General features: G+C 34.0%; 1 protein-coding gene across 2 annotated transcripts in view; it reads right to left on the bottom strand.

Annotated features, from left to right (window-relative positions):
* The window catches only part of LOC137652550 (rho GTPase-activating protein gacJ-like), a 144,254-nt gene that overhangs the window by 83,632 nt on the left and 40,532 nt on the right, over positions 1-20,090 (bottom strand). For both annotated transcript variants that reach the window (XM_068386035.1, XM_068386034.1), the window contains exon 2: positions 5,620-5,662. In XM_068386035.1, the coding sequence (XP_068242136.1) occupies positions 5,620-5,656 (37 nt within the window). In that variant the 5' untranslated portion in view covers positions 5,657-5,662. The remainder of the gene's footprint in view (positions 1-5,619; positions 5,663-20,090) is intronic.

The raw sequence follows: 20,090 nt of genomic DNA, 5'->3' as shown, positions 1-20,090 counted from the left end.
CATGCTAGTACGATGTGACGTCATCAATCACAGCATGACTAGACTGCGCAGTAGAGGACACAGTTTGGGTCGCTGATGGGTAGACCTGTTATTCTATTAACCTTGGTTATAGATATTCTACTGTTAGGTGTCACGTAACCCATATTGGGAAATGGTAATGCATATGTCAAGACCGCAACCATCTTGGGAAGTTACGGAGTGGGCGGTGGATAGCGTGGTAATCAATGTAAATAAACATCGCACACGGTTTCTCGTAAAATATCTCCTTTGTAAAATAAATCACGTAAGTGGCGAAGATCACTTTGCAACTCAATCGGCTGACCTAATAAAAAGAACTGTTGCCTCTCTAGAAACCAAAGAATAGCCAATGCATCTCGATCGAATGCACTATAATTCTTATCTGCCCCTTTTAATGCCCTGGAAGCAAAACAAATGGGTCACTCTCTACCTTTATTATCTTGTTGAGAAATTACGCCACCATTAACTATGCTACTTGCATCTGTTGTCACTAAAAACGGGCGATCTAATCTAGGATATGCGAGTAACTCATTGCTAGTTAAGGCAGCTTTAAAATGGATAAAGGCCCTTTCTTCTTGCACTCCCCAATTTATTACTTTTTGTTTCTTTAAAGTATCTAAGGGTCTCTCTATCTCTCTAACACCTGCTATGAATTTACTGTAATACCCAGCAAGCCCAAGGAACCCAGCTACTTGCTTAGGGGTACGTGGCCTAATTTACTGGGGCAGGGTTGGATACCTTCTGGGGTTATTATATGACCTAAAAATTCGACCTGTTTACAGAAAAATTGGCTCTTTGATAAATTCATTTTTATACCATTACAGCGCAATGCTTCTAAAACTTTACGAATATTGTTATTATGTTTTTCGGCCATTTTCCCCGTAATTATGATATTGTCTAAATAAACAAGAACATTATGGCCAATTAAGGGAGACAACACTGCCATCATTACTTTAGAAAAATGACTTGGAGCATTTTTAACACCGAAAGGAAGAATACATACTGAAATAGTTGATCGTTGGCTATAAATGCTGTTTTGCATTTACTGTCTTCCTGAATGGGTATTTGATAGTATCCAGATTTTAAATCAATAGTTGTAAAATATTTACTATCTCATACCTTCACTATTAATTCTTCGATGGAGGGCAATGGAAATGCATTATCCTTAGTGACTGCATTCAACTTCCTATAATAAACACACATCTTACCGAGCCACCCTTTTTTCCTAACAGCTACAAATGAAGAAGCCCGAGGGGATTCACTCTCTTCGAAATCTCTTGTTCCTTTACTTTACTAATTTCCTTTTCAATCTCTCCATGGAAATGAATGGGTACCTTATACGGCCTTGACCTGTTCGGCTATGCCTGCTCAGTTTCAATACTAAAGGGAAATCGATCATTCCTGCAGGGTGGCTCGTCTCCCATTCCAATTACATCAGAATAACTTTTAGCAATGTTACTAATTACAGGTTAATATTCTGGCGGACATAGTTTTTGTGCTTGCATAATCAAGTTCTGAGTGCGTTCGTCTATGCAGGCTGGAGTTGTGGCTCAAAAGATCCCGTTAATAGTAATTTCACATAACTCCAACTCACACACAGAATCACTTCCTAACACAAGTCTTTTATCTGACAAATTAACTATTTGCCATGGGGTTTAACCACGACCTTGGTTCGCCCTGGGAGAGGCTGACACGGGGTCACTGATATGCTCGAAAGTGTTTAGGGAGGCAATGCTTCTCCTCTGCCAGGTACATCTGTTACCTTACCTACTTGTCTCTCCTTTCCCACACAAGCACTTACTCTCTCATGACTTTCTATTGGCAAAATGCACCCTCTTGCTTTTACTGTTATTCTATCTTTTTCCCTGCAAATGTATATTTGATTACACATTTTAAAATCCTAACCATATATAGCCTCGATTCCTGGACTTCCCAAGGTAGTCAAGACAAAAAAAATCATGTGTAAATTTGATAATCGTTGTATGCCTTGCCTGTAGTTTATTTCTTCTTGATGTGTCAAGGATGATGGATGCCGCTGACTGCTGTGGGTTTGAGGAGATTCCTTGTTCAAGAAGAGAAATTCTGGCCCCTGTGTCATTCAGCGCTCGAATGGACTTATCTGGTAAGTTAATCCTGACTGCTAAAATATCGAGCCACCCATTAGGATATGTGCGACACAGGCCAACGACCTCGCTTACAGTACCGCTGCACTTGCTCCTGTCTCTAGGTTGCGAGGGTAGCGTTAGGGGTACCGAGGGAGGTCCCAGTGCCTGCTCCATCATAGTCAATCTCACTATTTCCTCGGCTGCTCTTTTTGCTGTCATGCAGGGGGGCATCGATCTCCCACATCTCCATGTTTCCTTTTCCTCAGATATTGGGCAGAGGGTGGTGTGCGTGTGCCACAGCCCGCCCGCCCTTGGCATTTTTTGCTGGGCTCTCTTGAGATAGATGACCATAGGCCTGATAAGTGTAACAGCGAGGGGATCCTTGGGTGGGGCACTCCACTCATTGGTGCCCCTCTCCCCACACTGCAAACATTGGAAGGCTCTTCTCACTTGCTGACTTCGTTCTCCTCTCCCATAGTTTGGGGTGTGGTGAGTGCCTTTCATGGCTGTCACCTTTCCAGAATTGGGGCAGTTATTCTCCGTCATTGTTTTCTTCTGGCAAACTGTCTAGAATGTTTTGTATCACCATCACTACATCTGCTAATGAGCAATTGTTATCGAACAAAAAACCACATAAATTTGGGTTTACTAATCTGCGAATATGTTTACGGGCAATTGTTTTTTTATCCCTTTATGGGAGATTGGCACTCCATGTAGTAAACGAATCACAATCTCGAAAAATATGAGTTGCAAAACTGAGAACTGACTTACCCTCTCGAAGTTTTGGTGGGTAACATTGTTTCATATCACCTTTCTGGCCTCGGGCAAGGCATATTTCTCAATTAAACGTTGTTTTATTTCATTATAACTTCTTAAACTGGTTTGTGGCCAACACATTACTTCCATTGCCAGAGCATCTTTCAACAATATAATTACTTGATTTGCTTTTTCTCTTTCTGACCACCTATACGCGGCTACTTTATAGTCTCTGAAAAACACTTTGATCTATTAAAATCCTTCATTAGGCCATTGATCGTCAAAAGACCTAATAACTTGCCTGGAGTTCTGGAAATTTTGGAACTACGACGTTTTGAGTATCTTCACTCAGCTTGTGTGCTTTCACTCGTGTGCGTTTGAACTTCATTTAGATGCGTCGTTCAACAAATAATCTGTTTATTAACTCGGCTAGGTCATCTAACGTCTTGTGTTCGTTGCTCTCATCTATATTCTTCTTCGGCATCACTATAACCAACTGTTCCTTTGTTTTCACCTCCCGCAGCAGCAGTGTCTATTATGTTAGTCCTCGCATATCTAGGCATCTTGAACTTTCATTTTACCAGCTTAAATAACAACTTCGCTCGAACCAAACGCAAACAGACATATTCTTTCACCTGACACTAATTATGTCCGATGTCGACGGATAATGAGACATTGGAACATGGGGTTTTTTCACTTCAATATAAAAAGGTTCGTGAATAAACTTTACACAGCCTGATACTCTTCAGACGAGTACCTTCTTGTTCTTATGAGCGCTCGAGTGGTACTGCTTACACTTCGGAGCAAGTAAATGCAATATTGCTCTGTTAATATGCTGAATTGTTAAGTTTTCAACATGTCATGTATCAGACTTAACCCACGTCACCTATAACAGAGTTCAGTGTTCGCGCAAAAAAATTTATGACAGTCATAGTACTCTTAAAACAGTCATTAATCTCACTGTATAAAACACATACTTCCAGATATTTTTCATACAAGACTTAGGACACACACACACACATATATACATATATATATATATATATATATATATATATATACATATATATATATATACATACATATATATACATATATATATATATATATATATATATATATACACACGTAGCTGTGATTAGGAAATTATGATGGGAATTACACTATGAGAGAGAAAATGAGTAACATAGATTTGAGAGCAAACTAAAGTAAAGGATATTCTAAAAACATGTAAGAAAAAGAAATGGACATGAGCAGAGCATATAATGCGAATGACAGATAATAAATGGACAGCAAGAATAACAAAATAGGGAAGGAAGAGAAAATAATGGATTGACGAACTAAGGAAATTTGTTGGTATAGACTGGCATAGGAATACCATAAACAGAAACGAGTGGAAGAACATATCTGAGACCTTTGTCTTTCAGTGAATATATTTTACATATACATATATACTGTATACACACAGATATATATATAAATATAAATAAACATATTTATGCATATATATGTGTGTATATATATACATATATATATATATATATATATATATATATATATATATATATATATATATATATGTATATATATGTATATATATACGTATATATATATATATATATATATATATATATATATATATATCTATATATATATGTGTGTGTGTAAATATATTTATACATATATACATATATATATATATATATATATATATATATATATATATATATATATACTGTATATATATATACATATATATATGTATATATATATATAATATATATATATATATATATATATATATATATATATATATATATATATATATACAGTATATATATATTCATATATTTGTGTTTACCTATATGCATGTATACAGTATATATAATTATTTGTGAGTTTGTTTCTCTGTGTGTTTACACTTATATATTACTAGTTGTCTTGAATAAACTGTGTATTTGTTGATGAAGCCAAAGGCAGCACGAAACTGCAGCATGGTGACAATAAACACCATGACAAATGAATCTATGCAGAGCGACCTTGACAAATATACCTCCCCAAGATGGCTGTTACCCTCACACATGCAGGCTGGATTCCTGAAGCATCTAGTGGTAGAATATCTATGCTCGCTGTACTCTTCGACAATTCTCTCTCTCTCTCTCTCTCTCTCTCTCTCTCTCTCTCTCTCTCTCTCTCTCTCTCTCTCTCTCTCTCTCTCTGTATATATCCTATTCCCAAATAATGAGATAAACAGTGTAGAGATGGCTATTCACAAACAACAAAATGCTTTAGGTTACTTCCGTTATGTCCTTGTAAATATAAAAATTCTGTCAAAGATAATTTGGCGGTTTCCATTTTGGTTTCATATGTTGTTCAGTGATGAGAAGAAACGGGGCTATTCCATTCCGTGCATGTTGAATGTGGTTATCAAAATGATCGTATAACCCAAATAGCAAGAATACGTAACAGCTACAATTTTAGATATGGACTTTAACATTAACTTCCACATTCCTAGTTCAACATACCTCAACTTACTAGATAAACTGTATTTGAAACCAATAACCCCAATCTTATTTATAACATTGGAAAAATATTTGATACAATATGATCAATAGAAACTGAGGATTAGAGAGAGAGAGAGAGAGAGAGAGAGAGAGAGAGAGAGAGAGAGAGAGAGAGAGAGAGAGAGAGATTAAAAAGGTTAGCCAGAAAAATCTAATAAATTTTGAGGTACACTTACCCACGACACCTATAATCCATTGCCAGCGGACCTTCATTGTCACCTGTAAGGGATGAAAGATATCATAGCTTTAAATTTGACACCTCTTAAATACTATACGAACAGTTGAAACGAAAAGTATGTTAACACAAATTGTGCTCATGACTTCTCACCATTGTTAAAACCATAATCTCTGAATGAAACATCACGAGACTTTATAAGATGTCACTTTCCAAGGATAAAATGACACCTACAAGACTTCAAAGGCCTTTCTCTCTAGCATTCATTTGCGTCTTGCTTTTCTAAGAAGACAATATCCAAAGGGCAATTTTGTGCAATTCCTTGTGAAAGAAAAAAGGTTCAGAACTGTCATTCTTTCAAATATATCTCTGCTTTATTAAGATAATGCTTTGTACTCATTAACGATGGGAAAACGAAGAGGAACATCCGATTCTATAATTCTTAGGTGTGCTATCTGAAGCTACTCATGTATAAACTTTTAATAATAATAATAATAATAATAATAATAATAATAATAATAATAATGATAATAATAATAATAATAATAATAATAATGATAAGGTTTGCAAAAGGGATGGCTGTTTTTCATAAGTTACTCTTTGTAATGTTTATGCTAATTGTAACTTCGCCTATAAAACCTAGCAAGCTGTAAATCTTGATCCTGTTTCTTGAAATGTACAAGGAATGTTGGGTCAATCGACCTGGCTTCTAAATATATCTTGACACATGGCAGGAAATGTTGGTGGCAATACTTTTGATAAGACATAAGAAAACAAAAAACAAAAAAAAAGAATCTCCAAAATACAAACTAAGGTTAAAGGGGCTTCTGAACAATGACTTGCCCCCTATACAATCAAAGGTGTTCAAATACGTCAGAAAAGGCAAGGTCACAAGGTTACCTGGTATTGGTCACTGTCTGGAAGCCGAAGAAATCGTATTTTTGATAACGCTGCTATACAGACTTAATTTCAAACGATTACAGTATTGTGCCAAAATAATTAGCACAATATGTCAGCATACAGGATCATGAAGACTATTTCTTAGGTATATTGATATATAATTATTAATCATTAATCATTCATTAACATATGTTAGCAACTTAGATTTGCAGAGGACATATTTCTACTTAGTGATTCAAGGAAGGAATTGTTAAATATGTTAGAAGATTGCATAGAGAAATCAGAAATGTAGGACTGAAATTAAAAATGTTTAAGAATAAGATAATGTTCAATGAAATCCATAAGGGTTATGGATGAACATCTAGAGATTATTAATGGATATACGTACTTAGGAAACACAGGACATGAGACCGAAAAGAAAAGAAGGGTAAGCATGGCATGGGGAGCTTTTGGTTTACAAAATGAGATTTTGAAAGCTAAAATGCCACTTTCTCTAAAAAGAAAAGTATTTAATCAAATGGTCTTAACAATACTAACTTACGCATTAGAAACATGGAACCTTACTAAAGCTTTAGAACATAAGATGGGAATGAAACTAAAAGACATAAAAAGAGCTACAGGGAAACGAGAGCAAACTAAAGCAAAAGATATTCTAACAACATGTAATAAAAAGAGATAGGCATAGGCAGGACAGACAATGAGAATGACATTAAGAATAACAGATTCGATCTCTAGAAATTGCAAACGAAGCAGGGGATGGAAGAAAAGACGGTGGATTGACTAATAAAATTTTGCTGGTATGCACGGCCATAGAAAGACCATATAGAGACGCAGGTGAAAGTACATGTTTGAGTCCCTTGTCCTGTAGTGGACTAGCAACAGGCAATGATGATGATGATGATGATATATATATATATATATATATATATATATATATATATATATATATATATATATATATATATATATATTTATATGTATAGATATATATATATGCATATATATATATATATATATATATATATATATATCTATATATATATATACATATATATATATATATAGATAGATAGATAGATATATATATATATATATATATATATATATATATATATATATATATATAGATAGATAGATAGATAGATAGATATATATATATATATATATATATATATATATATATATATAGATATATATATTTATTTATTTATTTATATATATATATATATATATATATATATATATATATGCATATATATGTCCCAAGCCTTTCATAGAAAATATGTAGATGTATATGCGTTCTATACAATGAGATCAATGGCCTTTTTAAAAGTACTGTGACTATTATAAATGATGATGATGATGATGATATATATATATATATATATATATATATATATATATATATATATATATATATATTTATATGTATAGATATATATATATGCATATATATATATATATATATATATATATATCTATATATATATACATATATATATATAGATAGATAGATAGATATATATATATATATATATATATATATATATATATATATATATATATATATATATATATATAGATAGATAGATAGATAGATAGATAGATATATATATATATATATATATATATATATATATATATATATATATATATATATATATAGATATATATATTTATTTATTTATTTATATATATATATATATATATATATATATATATATATATATATATATATATATATATATGCATATATATGTCCCAAGCCTTTCATAGAAAATATGTAGATGTATATGCGTTCTATACAATGAGATCAATGGCCTTTTTAAAAGTACTGTGACTATTATAAATTGTTGTGCAAGATCATTGAACTCTCTTATAAGTGACGTGTCTCAAGTCTTAGGCTGGGGTCACACATCTGCAACTAAGGTCTGTGACTCGCTGCGATTTTAAAAAATCCAAGAAATGGCGGAAAGTCTAGCGATTGTTCAGCTGTTTTATGTCGGAGCAACCTGTTGCACGCTCCCCGCTAGATTCCCGCTCATTTATTCTTGGACCCAGTTGAACGCGAGTCACCACAGACTGCGTTTAGCATGGGATTAAGCCTGCGAATAATCGTGACTAGTACAAATTCCCGTGAGATTTATTGCGATGACTTTAGAATGCCTCTAGATTACTACTCGGTTACCACTCGATTGCCATTCGACTTGGCAGCGAGTGCACAACGATTGGCCAAGGAGGCATATGAAGGGAGGTTTCTGACCTGGCAGCGTAATATTTTTAACATGTTTTTATTTAATCATGTTTTTTTTTATTCATCTCATGCATAGCAATGTGTTTTGATTATTCATAAATAATCTTTATCTCTTCAAGTCATTCATAATCTTTTAACATTTCATTTATTTACGTTTGTTTTCTATATTTACCTCATTCATAGTGATCATTTAACATTTTTATTTGTTCATATTCTTTATTTTCTCTGTAAGCCATTGATAATGATTGCACATTTTATTTATTCACGTTCGTTTCCTTTATTGACCATCTAACAACTTTTTATCTATTCATGTTTTTTATTTGCTATTTAAGGCATTGATAATGATAAAGGATTTTATTTTTTCATGTTAGTTTTCTTTATTGATTCGATTCATAGTGTCCATTTAACATTTTTTTCTCTATTCATATTCTTTATTTTCTATTTAAGACATTGATAATGATTGGAGATTTTATTTGTTCTCGTTCTATTTTTATTCTAGTTTCTTCTGTTCACTTCGTCGGTGATTGCGTACTGGCAGGGGACGAGAGACAAATCACAAATGAAACCATATGAGAGTGAACAGCTCCAAAGCTGTTCTTTGAAATGCACCTAAAAAAGGGATTCACGCCGTATAAGACCATCTACAGCATCTAGAATTAAGGTGTCACGACACTTTAAATCGATTCTGTCTCAAAGGAAATACGCCTTTCTGTTATCTAAAAGCTTTTGATATGCTAGCTATAATTCCACGAAACCGTAAGTTCTATAATGAATCATTTCTAATGAATGTCCACCAGACTGCCTTGACTTGGCACTTCTATGGAGCAGCAGAACGAGTAAGAAAATAGAGACATAACTGATGGCTTACAACATTATATTAACCTACTTAGTTTCATCACATCTAGTTCAAGGTGAACCTTTCCTCCTCCTTCTCCTCCTCCTCCTCCTCCTCCTCCGCCTCTGCCGCCGCCTCCTCCTTTCTCTTCCAACATTCTGAACAAACTCATCTCACAAAGGAAAGGCCGAGACTGAGAGGCCACTATTATAATTATAGTAGGTAAGCAGAGCCACAACCTCAGATCCTAACATGAAGCATTCGATAATGAAAGGAATATTGGATACAATGAATCCTAGGTGACATAGGAACGCGTTCGAAGAGAGCTAGAAAGAGGGAATGCAAAATTTCTTGTTCCCATTCTGATTCTCATCAGATGAGAAAAGGTCAAAGTTTAATGTCTAGGCAACCTAAAGTTTACCTCTACGCCTGGTTCCGTGCACACATACAGATACTCGAGTGCTATATTCATTATAATCTTATTCAAAGGACCTTGAAAAATACGAATTATGGATTTTTTGAAAGTAGTGAATCAGATGTCGACCATGTTACATAATATTTTAATTCCCGGTACTCCATTAGTCCTCAACAAACCGGCTGCCATTTCTTACAGAATGCAAGCAGCGCAAGACCGGTTACTTCAGAAGCAGTGGAAATATAAGTACAGGCTGCAATAGCTGAGCAGTTCCTACGGGCTGACCAAGAGAATGGCCCGTGCCAACAAGAACTGTTGGCTTTAACCCACTACTACTACTAAGTAGTTCAATTTTGTCAGTGCGCACTTTTGGTCAAAAGTTGTGCATTAAATTGTGATTTTTATCTGCAATATTTTAGCAACTTTAGAAAGTTCCTCGAATGATAAAGATAATTTTAACAATTGTAATAATAATTCTAATAATAATCTTAATAATTTTAATACTAGTAATAATTTTAATAACGACAATAATTTTAATTATTTTAATAATAATTTTAATAATAGGGGCTCCAACACGGAAAAATAACCCAGTGAACAAAGGAACAAGGGAATGAATAAACTACAATAGAAGTAATAAACAATTGAAACAAAATATTTTAAAATTCCAAAATACTCTACACCCTAGTAAAGAGATTTAATATATCAAGTTACCATATATCATAACAACATGGCTTGATAGAGGACAAGCTTAACAGGCCAGCATGATGGATACTTGGCTTCAATAATGGATGTATAAAGTCTTTGAGTTATTTTCTTATACAAAAATATATGTCAAATAATGTAGTTGTGTTTCAGTCATTCATAATTTCTAGAGTTGCATTTGAACAATCTACAGAAATATCACTGCCTGCACTCACTTCACAGCCTCTACAACGTTATCACTGCTTCCAGAAGCCATTTCAAGGGCACTGGCTAACTCTATGGATGACTCGGTTTGATGCCTTTTCTATTTTACTTCCTTACTCAGCTTTTGTTGCTTCCTTGTCTTCGCAGTTAATGTCATTCTTTCACATGAAGGAACCAACTATTCCCATGGCTCCTTGCATGAGGAATTTTTATCTCCTCACCCATACACCAAAGACAAAGAGCAAGTAAGGATAAAAATCCCTCTATCATAGGCTTCTTTAAAACTAGCCTGAATTCAGGAATGAATCTTATTCCAGTCATGGATTTTGATAATTATGTAAGAAAATTATTCATTAGTGTCCATACTAAACTATATTTTACCAAATTACACAAATATAAAATCAATAAATTAATTTATAATGATAGAATAAAAAAAATCATTAATTAGTTCCCTTTTCTGGTGGGAATTTTCACTATCCAAAATTTTGCTCCTATCTCTTGGAGAAGAACGCATAATGAAAGGAGATGTCTGAGATTCTCTAGAGACTTTGATAATTGTCATGGGTAGATGAAATAATATTTAAAACATATCTTATTAAAATGTAACCATATATTTTCCAAGATTGTAAGAAACAAGAAGAGATTCAGCTAGTGTTTGGTCAAAGATGCCATCACCTTACTGTCGTCAACGTATTGGGAACAAACCGAGCCTTAAGGGAGACTGTCTGCAGCAAGAAGGAAATTATCTTGTTTGGACAAAGATGTCATTACCTCAATTAGAGTAGTCAAAATTTTTGAAAAACTGAGCTTCGATGAAAATCCCTGTTTATGGAAAATGTCATCACTGTTCGTGACATGCCACATCTTTGTTATGGTGCAACGTCAGGTCCAGATTGCATAAAAAATTTGTTCTCTGGTGTGGCCAAAATAGGTGCTTTTAAGGAAACTAATCAGGATGCAGAATATAAAAAACTCCTTATACAGAAAAGACGATTATCCACTGTAATTACCTCCACCCACACATGGGTATATAAACATCAAGAAGAAACTGTCCAAAAAAGATAGGAAAAGAAAGAAGCTATGTTTGGACGAGATAGAAACCCCACCCTGATGACAAAAGGACAAAGATAGAAGACCAGAAGTCGGACAAAGTAACATTCTGACCTCTATTTCAGACGACAAACACCTATCTCCAAAATCTTGTCATGGTCAAGACGAATTGAAGCTGCCAGCCTTTCCTGCTTCTGATGGAAAGTAGCCATCACCACCAGTAGCCTTCCTTCACTTTTATACTATCACCGAATTCTGGGAGAAATCATCTTGATGCCACCCTTTCTATAATGTTTTCGAGTCCAAAGTCATATGAACTTGAGCTGCACTTCTGTATGTTCTCAAACCAAAAAACCCATGTACCAGTATCACATCAGTCGTTCCATGATCAGGACCTCTTACAAGAAAAAAATAATTTCTCCAGGACTGAGAAGGAGCGAGTTTAGGACAACAGCGAGACCTGCTTTGTGGCGCCCCTGACTCCTGCTTCGGACACCTTCTCGCCCATCATCATGCTTCATCCCATCGTCATCATGTCCGTCCGTCTGTGTCCTTGCTGATCCAACACATATATCCTGCTTTCACATTATATAATTTAGATCTTCGCATCTGTGACGGGCTGCCAACTCATAGAGCTCGTGGTTCTCCAAGTTGCTGGCCGATCTACATTCATCAATTGTCATCTCAGCAGCTGCAGAAGAGTAACATTCCATAAAGTATTCTTCTACTTTCCTGATAGTTCCCCAGATCTATTGATATTTTTTATGGATTTAATTTGTCATTAAATGTAAAGGAGCAACATTAATTTTCTTTGTAAATTAGTTTGTGAATAAATGTGTAATGTCTTAGTGTGTTTCCTTTCATATTCATTTCCCATATTTAAATTGTTGTTGTCGAATACAAGTGGGACACTGATTTTGGTCACAGGTGTCAGTTTCAAGTTGAATAATGACTTGAAGTAATCTTAAGGCATTATTTCTCTTTTTAAACACACAACAATTATTCACCAGAGATAGAGAAATAGAACAATTTAGATTTCCTACTTATGCAAAATGGCATACACCCGTAGGCCTAAAATTTATCACAGTATTCTATTGGTTATCATCAGTATTATCTATATTACTGGTAATTGCTTGCATATTTACGGCACTTGTAATGGTAATATGTATTATGTGATAAGAATCAAGTGATCATATTTTTTCATATACCATGTGTATGGGGGTGTTGTCAATTTTGATTTTTTAAAACTTTCAACAAATCTGGGAAGCATAATACAAAATACTAGAATAACTCACTTTTATATTTTCATGTTTTACTCTTTTTGTTTAAAATCATTTCTCAAAAAGAACAAGAAACCTGAAACCCTTAAGTCAACCATACACGCAAAGGACTGTCAGTGTCGTTTGTTCAGCCGCACTGGACGGTTGCTTCTATCAGGAAGGTCACGTGTAAAGGTTGCTCGGCACAGATTCAGTTGTCACCATTATCTAATCTTACCACACTACCATTTTGTGTCGCCTTTGGTTGCACCAAAAAGTGCACAGCGTAGTCAAGACAACTAGTAATATATAAATGAGTAAATGCACAAAGAAATAAACTCATAAATACACAAGAACACGCACACACAGACACGCACACATATATATGCATATATATATATATATATATATATATATATATATATATATATATATATATATATATATATATAATATATATATATATATATATATATATATTGTACTTAGAATTGAAATCAACCCATCATTACCATCGTATCTAATTGGTAGTTTGCTACTTGGCATTCGATTAACGATAAATTTTGCACATCTAGACGTGTTTTTCATATTTAAATAAGCCATATATTTTTTATACATTAATGTCTGGATTCTCTCAACGACCTTGGGATCAGAGCCCCAGGCAAAATCACACAAATTCAAGAGCTTGTGACCGGCCGGGAGTCGAGCCCTGGTCCGGCAAACTTGTATAGACAGAGACTTAACCACTTGGCCACGAAGAAAGATAAAAGACAATGACAATTCTTCTATATTTATACCTGTCGAATTCCGGTTTTTTGTACTAAGAATTGAATTCAACCCATCTTCACCATCGTAGCTGATTGGTAGTTTGTTACTTGGCATTCGATTAATGATAAATTTTGCACATTTAGACGTGTTTTTCATATTAAAATAAGCCATATATTTTTTTTCATACATTACTGTCTGGATTCTCTTAACGACCTCGGGATCAGAGCCCCAAGCGAAATAACACAAACACAAGAGCTTGTGACCGGCCGGGAGTCGAACCCTAGTCCAGCAAACTTGTAAAGACAGTGACTTAACCACTTGGTAAGCCATTGCGATGCTATTAACGTAAATAGTAAGAATTCTTTAATTATTCATGCAAAATCAGTGGGGGAATTATGTAAGCGTACACATTCTGAAAACTATCGTGAGAATATTGTTGGCTCATGTAATAGTTAAAGCAAGAGGTCATGTAAAATACTGAGAGAGAGAGAGAGAGAGAGAGAGAGAGAGAGAGAGAGAGAGAGAGAGAGAGAGAGAGAGAGAGAGAGAGAGAGAGGGAGATGGCAATTACTTATATAGAGGCTGAACTTTCAAGTGTAAAACGTTATAATCTTTTTTGTTTCTTTTTTTTATTAGGATATAAAATGAATTATTGTCTATCATATTTGTTTAATTTACCTGTTCAATGAGTTCAGAGAGAGAGAGAGAGAATGACTTTGAGTAGAGCTAGTGAGTGGGATGAGTACGCACTCAACGCAGATTCGTCTTGCACTGATTGAACACCAATTATTGTCATTGATATGGTACGAGTTCATTCTCTCCCCAGAAATAAAAAAAAAAAAAAAAGTTGTCAGATACTCCGTTTTCATCATTATTCGTACGAGATACCAAAACATTTAGAAGCAGGTAGCAATATTTTTGCAGGCGAGTGTACATATATGTATGTATGTATGTATGTATGTATGTATGTATGTCTATTCAAATCATATGTGTACAAATATGTATACATATCCCAAATGCATACATATACACATATATACAGTATATATATACATATATATATATATATATATATATATATATATATATATATATATATATATATATATATGTGTGTGTGTGTGTGTGTGTGTGTGTGTCTGTCTGTGTATGTATATACTAATACATACATACATACATATCTTGCAAGTTTCATCGAACTCAAGATGACTGTTTACTTTTCTATATTATGTACATGTACATGTATACTCTCTCTCTCTCTCTCTCTCTCTCTCTCTCTCTCTCTCTCTCTCTCTCTCTCTCTCTATAAATATATATATATATATATATATATATATATATATATATATATATATATATATATATATATATGATTTCTGTCACGCTGAGAGGCAACACTAAGAACAATCTTCTTAAAATTGCCCAAACTGCCTTGTGGTAGTTAGGAGAGGGGAAGGGATGAGAAGCTTTGAATCTGTGTGCATGTGTTTTTACGCATGCAGGCATATCTATATCAAAATTTACCCGTCATTTCTGATGGTCGCGTAAACCATCATATATATTCTAAATTATATATATATATATATATATATATATATATATATATATATATATATATATATATATGTGTGTGTGTGTGTGTGTGTGTGTGTGTGTGGGCACGTTATATATATATATATATATATATATATATATATATATATATATATATATATATATATATATATATATATATATATATGTATGTATGTATATACATATATATATATATGTATATATATATATATATATATATATATATATATATATATATATATATATGTATGTATGTATGTATATACAATAAATAATGATATTTAGTGTAACATTTCAAATTGGAAGTAGGGGGTATTTCGAAACCGTATGCGCATAAATTGCGAGAAAATGTATGTACGACGTTTATTTACATTAATCACCATGTTAGTCACCGCCTATCTACCCTGTTCCAAGATTGTGGTGGTCTTCACATTTGACTTTTCTGTAGGACTCTACGACGAGAGAGGAAGATCGATCTCCTATGATATAATAATGATAAAACAAAAATTTTCCGAAACGATAAATCAAAAGGTTGTGAAATGCAATCAGTTCATCATTATATTATTAGCCGAAAAAGGGACGAGGTATGGGTGTACAGTACTGGGTCATAATGGGTGAGTCAAGCCAGTCCATCCCCACACACACCACTGACTGCCAAGGGATTATACAGCCAGTTTTGGCGAGACTGCCTTGTCCGGTGAACATGCTGAAAAGATGAGAGGATTGGCTAGTCTTGTCGGGTTTGTAGTTTTTTACTTCCCATCTTGATAAAGATTGGGTGGTTAGTTCCAGTCTCGCTAAAATAGAGCACCAGTCCTCTGCAAGTACGGGTTGCTTTAGAGATACCTCCAAATCCCACCTTTCAGTCTTGTATCCATAATAACAGAATAGTGGATCTCCTATAATATGTTTTTGTTGCAGTTTTGATTATGTAGAAGTTAAAAAGGACCAATTCTAATCACTTAGATTTTAAAACTTTTACTGTAGCATCAATAATTCAATTTATGTAAAAAAAAAAAAAAAAAGGGTTTGAATATGAATGTTGTACTGAAACTTTATTGAATGAAGAAACTTTGGTGTCTCGAAGATCTCATGAGTGTAATCTTGAAAAATGGGCCAAGGTCACTCATACTGGTGTCGCTTATTCAGTAATTATAGATAAAAAGTTGGAGATAGAATCATACATATCATAAACAAATTGAGAATTAACCATATTGAATTTTATTGAACAAACTTTCATTCGGATTATATCAAAAGGAAGATATAATTCAATAGGTATTCGTTCAAAGATGGTTTCTTGTAGCGAAAGTAAGAGTTCTGGATTATTTAAGCTTATTTCATTTACTCCGAATATTAGCAATTTTACTGTAAACTCAAAAATAAGCTGTTTTCTGCCCATCTTTTTCCGTCCTAAAACAGGGAATCATTTACAATGTTATTTTGATGAAGAATGTGGCATCCTCCGACGTACTACATACAGTAGTTTGTGGAATATACTGTTTACTATTTCAAAGACAAAATAGATAAAATAGTTCGCTTTTACCTAAAACAATTTTAGGTCTGAGTAACACATTGCCCACGGCTCCTGGAATTTTGGAAGATTAGCTCAAAATTTAAATTTATGCATATTTTTCGAATTTATAGAATTTAATTTAATTAGAAAAAAGTTTACAGCATTTTCAATTAAACAATCTAAAGTATCAGAATCTCTTGTTAGACCTACTATGCGCAATCTCTGCTTTTAAACTTCTCTCATCCAATTACGAAACCATATGAAGGAACTTCATCCAGATAGTAGTTCATATAGAAGGATTGTCATTATACTGTGTTAGCTTAAGTTCCCGTTATTTTCAGTGTGTTTAATAATTGTAAACCTACAAAAGCAAAAATATTGAAGCCCTTATTTGAGAACATTTCCAGTAAAGCATTCGATATCCATGAAAATTACCAACAGAACTAGCTGGAAGGCAAGAGCGAGGTCATCCGTGTGTGAAAGGGAGAGTGAACAGGTCCAGACAGTTGCCACCATCGCACTCCACTCAATTTAGTCCACAGTAATGAATTCAATACAACCGGGCCATCAAATTTTGCATTGATCTAATTCACCGACATGCCGAAGATGCAATAATGATGGATTTATGAAAGACAATGTCAGTTATCCAAAATTCTTATTCATTTATACCTAAGAACACTAACATAAGCGTACCTACATACACACACGCATACACAGACATCGTTAGAAAATATTTCTTCCAAAGACCCTACTCTTCTTGCAGCTAAACTCGGAACTTCGTATACAAAGATAGGAAAGCTAAAGTGTTGATTAAAGTTTATAAATAAGAAATCATTGAAGATTTTTTTTTAATATCGGAAAACTATATCAATAAGTATCTAGATTTGTCAATATCTCCATCAAGGTCTATAGAATGTATTCTATAGACTTTGATCTCCATCACATACATTTACAATTTAGAAGCCCGGTAAAAGAAGAGAGAGAGAGAGAGAGAGAGAGAGAGAGAGAGAGAGAGAGAGAGAGAGAGAGAGAGTGTGTGTTCATATCTCTATAGTAAAATCTTTCAGGAACTTTTGTCTCATCAAAATAATAAATATCTTTATACACAACTTTTGGATGAAAGACTTTAGTGAGGTTATGAATAGGAGATATGAAGGGAATAATTTGATTGATATACCTGAAGCTGATGAAAACGTTCATGTGACCATGAATGAATTCAGTGTTTGAAGTTGAAGCTATCCTCTAAAAAACTAAAGAGATGGAAAGCCTCTGGATACGATGGAATAACTGCCGAAATGATACTGGCCAAAAATGAAATGACTCCCAGACTACTTACGAGATTATCATGTAGAATGTGGCGTGAGGGGCAAAACCTGATGAATGGGAGTTAGGCGTGTTGGTGAAAATGGCAAAAAAGGAGACCTGACAGATTGCAATAATACGAAGGCATAATACTTATGTCTGTTGTTATGAAAATATATGGTATGCTTATTCTAAAGAGACTGGAGAAAAAGATTGATAAAAAGCTGAGATGAACATGCAGGATTTAGAAAAGGTAGAAGTTGCACTGACCAAATTTTCATTTTGAGACATGTTGTACAGCAATATGTGGAATATAGAAACCCTCTTTTGATGGCATCTGTGGACTATGAAAAAGCCTTTGATAGTGTGCACCGGCCAATTTAGTGGAGAGTCTTGCGTTACTATGGAATTAAGTCTGTTCATGAGCATAGCAAGTGCACAGTTAATATTAATGGAGTCTTATCAAACGAATTTCCAGTAAATAGTGGAGTTCTCCTAGTGAAAGTGATGTCACCTATGTTGTTTATCCTCCTCATGGACTTTGTTGCGTAGAACAGTCAGAGATGGTGGAGAAGGATTGAACTGGATTGGTGATAGGAATTTAGCAGAGCAGAGTATGCTGATGATGCTGTCCTTGTTAGCAGAACACCACAGTATTTGCAATGCTTGCTTTCCAGAATGCATGAAATATCACACGAGGTTAAGCTGAAGATAAATAGAAGAAAGATAGAGATTATGAGAACAGAGTATATAATTTCCATATCATTGGAAGGGTTAAACGATTAATGAGGTAGAATCATTGAAGTATTTAGGAACTATGATCTCCAATACAGGGTCTTTAGAATTAGTTAAGTGGAAGATTGAAAAAGCAAATCAGATAATGACTAAATTAAGTAAGATGTGGAAATCAAATCGCCTGAAATTACATATGGAGATTTTTTTGACATGCTCTTTTCAATCCCCAGGAGAGATTAGTTCACCAAAATTTCAACTGGGCTCCACAAGGCTCTAGAAGAGCTGGAAGACCCAGGCCTACATGACTGGGGACTATGAAATGTGACGTGAGAGATGATGAATGGAGAAGTATTGAATTAAAAGCTCAAGATAGAGATGACTTGCGAAATCTAACAGAGGCCATTTCTGTCAATAGGCGTAGGAGGTGATGATGATGATATATTCTTATGAAGCTGGTTTAGTGTAAAGTAAATAAAATAGTTTATTCATAATTTTATTTATATTTCATTTGTGCATTAAAAAGACGTAAGTATTTTATGTAAATTACATAAGACTTTTGTCGTGAATTTCATTGTATTATTTATTCGAGTTACTATATGTAAGTTTACGTTAGATTTTAAGAAATAACTTTTTATTTCATGTATGTTTGTTACGAAGTATTACGTAATATATTTGAGAGTGTTGTGAGATTTGTGTGAGATATGAACAAGGGCTTAGGTAATGTTATTTTATATTTCATGAGGTATTGTGTCATGTTTTAGAGAGAATGCTCAGTAACATGTGCTTTGGAAAATTCTCTACCACGTGCTTTAGAAACGTCGCGAATGTCTGGTGACAGGATGTTACCTTTATTTTTATTTCGGGGATAAAGGGTGGACGGAGCTAGCTGACTCAGAGAGCCGTCTGAGTACAGCGTTCAGGACAGCGAAACTTGGCAACTTTGACGCTTTGCTCTACCCC

The sequence above is a fragment of the Palaemon carinicauda genome, chromosome 13 (assembly GCF_036898095.1).
Source record: "Palaemon carinicauda isolate YSFRI2023 chromosome 13, ASM3689809v2, whole genome shotgun sequence".
In the NCBI taxonomy this organism is placed as follows: domain Eukaryota; kingdom Metazoa; phylum Arthropoda; class Malacostraca; order Decapoda; family Palaemonidae; genus Palaemon; species Palaemon carinicauda.
Note: the sequence above shows the minus strand (reverse complement) of the source record. Positions and strands in the feature narration are given on the sequence as shown.